The 6,000-nt window shown below is 42.5% G+C and overlaps 1 protein-coding gene across 1 annotated transcript in view; it reads left to right on the top strand.

The window, feature by feature from the left end:
- The window catches only part of TTC1 (tetratricopeptide repeat domain 1), a 54,492-nt gene that overhangs the window by 29,799 nt on the left and 18,693 nt on the right, over window positions 1-6,000 (top strand). Inside the window, exons 4-5 of the mRNA XM_008057635.1 lie at window positions 2,887-2,999; window positions 4,144-4,180. Coding sequence (XP_008055826.1) covers window positions 2,887-2,999; window positions 4,144-4,180 — 150 coding nt within the window. The remainder of the gene's footprint in view (window positions 1-2,886; window positions 3,000-4,143; window positions 4,181-6,000) is intronic.

The following is a 6,000-nucleotide window of genomic DNA, read 5'->3' as shown; positions in this document are numbered from 1 at the left end:
CCCAGGCGGGTCTTGAACCCGCGGGCTCAGGCAATTCACTCACCTCGGCCTCCCAAAGGCATGGGATTACAGGCTGAGCCACCAAGCCTGGCTCTTACTAGGCTTTTTTAACAAAATTATTCTCAGCTGATGGTGACTAGTTACCATGTATCTCTTGGTACAGGCTTAATTTTTCTTTTCTGTAATCCCTTATCTATTAATCCAGAAATCGAAAGTGAATCTCTTTAGCTGTTGCTTTGGAAAACATTAACCTCGAATGTTAAAAGACTGTTTGCTGCATCTCTGTAAATGCAGAGCCCTTTCCCCCACTTGATGCTCTGCTGTAGAAACAAGCTAAGCTCTCCAGTGTGGCCTGGGGAAATACCTTACCTGTTCCATGGTTGCTTATCCTTTCTTTCTTTCTCTTCTTTTTTTAAACTTTACTTATTTATTATAGAATTGTGGAGTACAAGAATTTACTACATAAGTAGAGTGCATGCTGGTAAAGTTGGGGCTTTGTTCTTTCCTTCTTTCCTCTTTCTTTCTTTTCCTTTCCTTTCTCCCTCCCTTCCTTCTCCTGTCCTTCCTTCCCTCCTCTCTTCTGTCTTGTATATTTTCTTCCTCCCTTTCTCTCTTCTTCATCTCCTCCCTCCCCACCCTTCCTTCCCTCTCTCCCCTCACCTCCCCTCTCTTCCTCCCCCCCTTCCTTCTTCCTTATCCATTTGTTCTTTTCTTCTCCAGACTACTTCTTTGTGCCCTTTTATAGACTACTTCTTTGTGCCCTTTTCTTTGGATACTTTAAGTAGAGAGATGTTTGTTCTTCATGTCCGTCTGCATTTCCTACATTTGCTTAGAAATAAGTTGGTGAGGCTGGGCATGATGGCTCACACCTATAATCCCAGCACTTTGGGAGGCCAAGGCAAGAGGATTGCTTGAGCCCAGGAGTAGAAGACCAGCCTAAGCAACATAGTGAAATCTTGTCTCTACAAAAAAAAAGTTTTTTAATTAGCCGGGCATGGTGGCATGTACCTGTAGTCCCAGCTACTCTGGATGCTGAGGTGGATGGGTTGCGTGAGTCCAGAAGGTCAAGGCTACTATGAGCTGTGATAAATATTTCAGCCCAGCATGGCGGCTCATGCTTGTAAACCCAGCACTTTGGAAGACAAGAGACAGAAGGATTGCTTGAAGCCATTAGTTCAAGACCAACCTGGACAACATAGTGAGACCCTATCTCTTAAAAAAGTAAATAATAGGCTGGATGCGGTGACTAAAATTTGTAATTTCAGCACTTTGGGAGGCTGAGGTGAGAGGATTGCCTGAGTCCAGAGGTTCAAGACCAGCCTGGGCAACATGGTGAAACCTTGTCTCTACAATGAATCAAAAAATCAGCCGGGCATGGTGGTGCATGCCTGTAGTTCCAGCTATTTGGAAGACTGAGGCAGAAGGATCACCTGAGCCTAGTAGGTCGAGTCTGTGGTGGCCATGAGCATGCCACTGCACTCCAGCCTGGGCGACAGAGTGAGACTCCCACTCAAATGATAATAATAATAATAATGATAAATTAACTGGGCATGGTGGCATGCGCCTTAGTCCTAATTACTTGAGAGACTGAGCAGGAGGATCCCTTGAGCCTACTAGTTGAGGCTGAAGTTAAAGAGACAGAGTGAGTAGGCAGTTTACTCTTAGTAGCCTGCCCATCATTCTGCATGTAACAATGAATATATACATTCATCATCATTTTCTTTTCTCTTTTTTTGAGTTGGCATCTCACTCTGTCACCCGGGCTGGATGCAGTGGCGCAATCACGGCTCACCACAGCCTTGACGTCCTGGGCTCAGTCAGTCTTCAGCCTCAGCTGCCGTAGTAACTGGGACTACATACAGGCAGGTGCCACCACGCCCACCTAGTTTTTTAATTTTCTTTCTGTAGAGATGAGATCTGGCTATGTTGCCCATGCTGGTCTTGAACTGCCAGGCTTCAACATTCCTCCCACCTCCACCTCCCAAAGTGCTGGGATTACGAGCATGAGCCTCCGTGCCCAGCACCATGTTCTCTTTAGGTCTTAAGTATCGATTTTTTACTTTGTTACTTTTAGCTCCATAAAATTTCTCTTCAAACATTTCATGAGTATCATTTTAACCGGGTCAACTATATGAAACCATAATAGCTTTAATGAAAATATATACATAGAATTTTTTCTTCATCCCTGGCTAAGGATCCCAAAGTTTACTCTCTTTCATCTATCCAGTTCTCTCAGCCCCATTGAAAACTTGCTAAGCCAGGTTCGGTGGCTCACGCCTGTAATCACAGCACTTTGGGAAGAGGAGGCAAGAGGATTGCCTAAGTCCAGGGGTTTGAGACCAGCCTAGGCAACTTGGTGAGACCTTGTCCCTACAGTGAATCAAAAAAATTAGCTGGGCATGGTGGTGCATGCCTGTGGTTCCAGCTACTTGGAAAGTTGAGGAGGAAGGATCACCTGAGTCCAACAGGTTGAGGCTGTGGTGGCTGTGAGTATGCCACTGCACTCCAGCCTGTGCAACAGTGTGAGACTCCTAATCAAAAAAAGAAAAGAAAAGAAAACTTTCTAAATTGCTAAGCCAAGTAAAAGATGAACATCTCAGGAATGCTAGAACTCCCAAGCATTGAGGGCCCTTCAATGACAGCATGTTCAGCTATCAGTTCACCAAGCATACCTCGTGACATTGGCACAAGTAAGCACTATTCTTTAATGAGAGAGGAAAGGGGGAATTGATTTTATAGCTCAAAACATGATAGACTGTGAGTATCTTTTTATTTAAAACCTTTGTCCTGTGAATGGAAAACTGCGTGCTGAGATCCTATGGATTACAGTAGTATCAGGAATCAAATCAAATAATGACCACTACTCATACTTTATCTTATCCGCAGATTATATAGAAGCGGAAAGTTCTTATAGTCGAGCCCTCGAGATGTGCCCCGCCTGCTTCCAAAAAGACAGGTCTATACTGTTCTCAAATAGAGCTGCTGCGAGGATGAAACAGGTATGAGTTTTTGACCTTTTGTTTGAAAATCATCTGTACATGCGATCTTCTCAGAGGGTAGTTTCTCTCCAAAAACTAGCATATGGAGGCTTAAAGTTGCCGCCTGTCTTTTCATGCCCATGTGTTTCCTTGATGTGAAAGGGCACAAGAAGTTTAGAAAAATATGTTGAAGGCCAGGTGGGGTGGCTCACGCCTGTAATCCCAGCACTTTGGGAGGCCGAGGTGAGAGGGTTGCCTGAGCCCATGGGTTCGAGACTACCCTGAGCAATTTGGCAAGACCTCATCTCTACAGTAAATCAAAAAAATTAGCCAGGCATGGTGGCGCACGTATGTAGTTCCAGCTGCTTGGAAAGCTGAAGCGGAAGGATCACCTGAGCCCAGCAGGTCGAGGCTGTAGTGACAATAAGCATGCCACTGCACTCCAGCCTGGGTGGCAGAGTGAGACTCCAACTCAAACAAAATTAAAATGGACCCCTAAAGAAGGAAAGATAACATGACCAGTGTTAAACAGCAACTTGGTGTCAGAGCTGGGACCAGATCTAGTTCTTTGACATTCAGTGTTCTTTCCACTGTGCCATGCTTCTGGATTCAGCACTTTGGATTAGTTATTGTATTTGGTGAATTGTTTTATACTTTTGTTTCATCAATGGGTAGATTAAGGTTGATAACTTAGACTACATGACAAGTCGCCCTGTGTTTCTGTACAGGTTGACCATCTGTATACTTTGGGAGACAACACTTTGGGTGTGATAGTATAGCAACTAGCCCAAAGGAGAGTCATTAATTCATTTATTCTTATATCAGTCATTTGCCCTGTTTATTGATTACAAAGTGTTTTCAGTGTCTGCATTCTAATTTAAAGTGTCTTACAAATGCAATAGGTCCATTAGAACAATCTTTAAAGACACTTTAGGAAAGAAGCTACTTGAGTAATTTGTTACCAGGAGACTTTCAGATCAGAGCCATCCTTACATTAATTTTGAATTTTATCTTGGAAGTAGCATGCATGTTTTCATGTGATTTCTTTGAAAACTTTCAGTATCTCCACAAACAGTTATTAATGATCAGATCATGTCATTGAGCCATTGGGCCATTAAGATAAAACTAGAGTAGCAACATATATTAATGTTGTTTTTCCTTTTAGGACAAGAATGAGATGGCCATCAAGGACTGCAGCAAAGGTACGCCTTTTGTCATCTTACTACATGTTGGTGTACAAGAGCATTAATTCAGACAATCAGCAGGGCTTCTGGTCAGTTGAGTACTTGTACATGTGTACCCTTCCTCTGGGGTCTTTAAATAAGAAACTTTATAATTCAGTATTTCCAGAGATCCTGGCCAATGGTCATCCCAGAGTAAGCATGCTTTTGAATGGATGGTCCCATCACTTTCACCTATATTAGGAAATAAGAGAAAGTCAGAGCTACCTTGATAGTAGAACTTGGGAATCGAATTTGCTTCCTTTAGTATATAATTACTTTCCTTTGAGAGTCAAATTGAAGATCTCAGCTGCTGTAGGGCATGTAGATGTGTTGCATGGACAGCTGTGGTGAGGGACAGTTTCTGTTACTGGATTGATAGTCTTTCTTCAGATGTAGTAATTCTTCCAAACCTACTCCTTGTTGTTTTTAATACCCTTTCAGGTTCCGCAAAGGAATCATTTTGATGCCTGAGGTCTATTAAGGTCTTGTCACCCCACCAACTTTTATAGGAACATCTCAGACATAGACTATTATTTTTCTCAAAGGTTTCCTGATAGACCAGACAGTTGTCTTGCTTTTCTAACCAACTTGATGTGGAGAACACACATAATTACTTTTTCCTGCAACTTATTTAGTCTCATGAATTTTTCTAGCTAATTACCATTTTGAAATTTTATATTTTTTCAGTTTTCTGTTTTTGAATAATATTTTCTGAGCGAGTCATAAGAGTTGAGAAGAACCTTATATGTTATCTAGATCCCCTCTTACACTAAACATGAATTCCCTTTTTAACTTTTTTCTTTGCATTAATTAATTTGGCTTCCTCTCTACTGGCTTTCTTTATACTTGGTATTTCTTTATAGTAACTGAATGAAGTTTCCACTACATCATAATCTAGCAGACTACTTCTGGCCTATTACCATCTTGGATGGGAACTAATTCTGAATGTACTGTTTTGTTTGGAAGAAGATATTTAGCCTATTTCCTTTATATGAAATGAGTGGGTTTGAAGATTTTAAGTTAGGAACAAGCAGCTGGTTTTCAGAGCTTCTTTCTCTGTAACCAAATGTGAGAAAATGCCTTATAAGCTTGATTAGCATGGTGTACTTAGGAACTAGTTCATTCCATAGGAGGAGTTCATTACCAGCTGTAGCCCTAAGTGTAGGTGCTATGCCTAGAATACGAGGGGATGGGGAAGAAAGTGTTTTCCAACCAGTTTTTTCCAGATTTGCTTTTGGATTTGCTAATATTCATGTGCTTAGACATAGTCACTGTGGAAATATACATTATATCCATAGGTAAATTACATTGAAGTTAGTATGGTTTATTTATATTGAGAATGCTCCCCCACATAAACACACACACTCCCTCCACTCCCACTCCTCTCTGTCTCTCTCTCAACTCATAATCCTTGGCAGGAAACTTAAAAGCATATTTCTGGGCCGGGCTCAGTGGCTCAGCTTGTAATCCCAGCACTTTGAGAGGCCAAGGAGAGTGGATTGCCTGAGCCCACGGGTTCGAGTCCAGCCTGGGCAATTTGGTGAGACTTCTCCTCTACAATAAATGAAAAATTAGCCAGGCGCCTGTAGTTTCAGCTACTTGGAAGACTAAGGCGGGAGGTTCGCCAGAGTCCAGCAGGTCAACGCTGGGGTGGCCGAGCCCAGCAGGTCGATGCTGGGGTGGCCGTGAGCATGCCACTGCACTCCTGCCTGGATGACAGAATGAGACTCTGACTCAAAAGAAAAAAAAAAAAAAGAAGGGCAGGCAGTTGCTGGTTAAAGGGGAGGCTATTGTGCAGC

This window comes from Carlito syrichta, unplaced genomic scaffold (genome assembly GCF_000164805.1).
Source record: "Carlito syrichta isolate Samal-C Ts95f unplaced genomic scaffold, Tarsius_syrichta-2.0.1 Scaffold303084, whole genome shotgun sequence".
In the NCBI taxonomy this organism is placed as follows: Eukaryota; Metazoa; Chordata; class Mammalia; order Primates; family Tarsiidae; genus Carlito; species Carlito syrichta.
The sequence above is the reverse complement of the archived record's forward strand: the minus strand, read 5'-3'. Positions and strand labels throughout refer to the sequence as shown.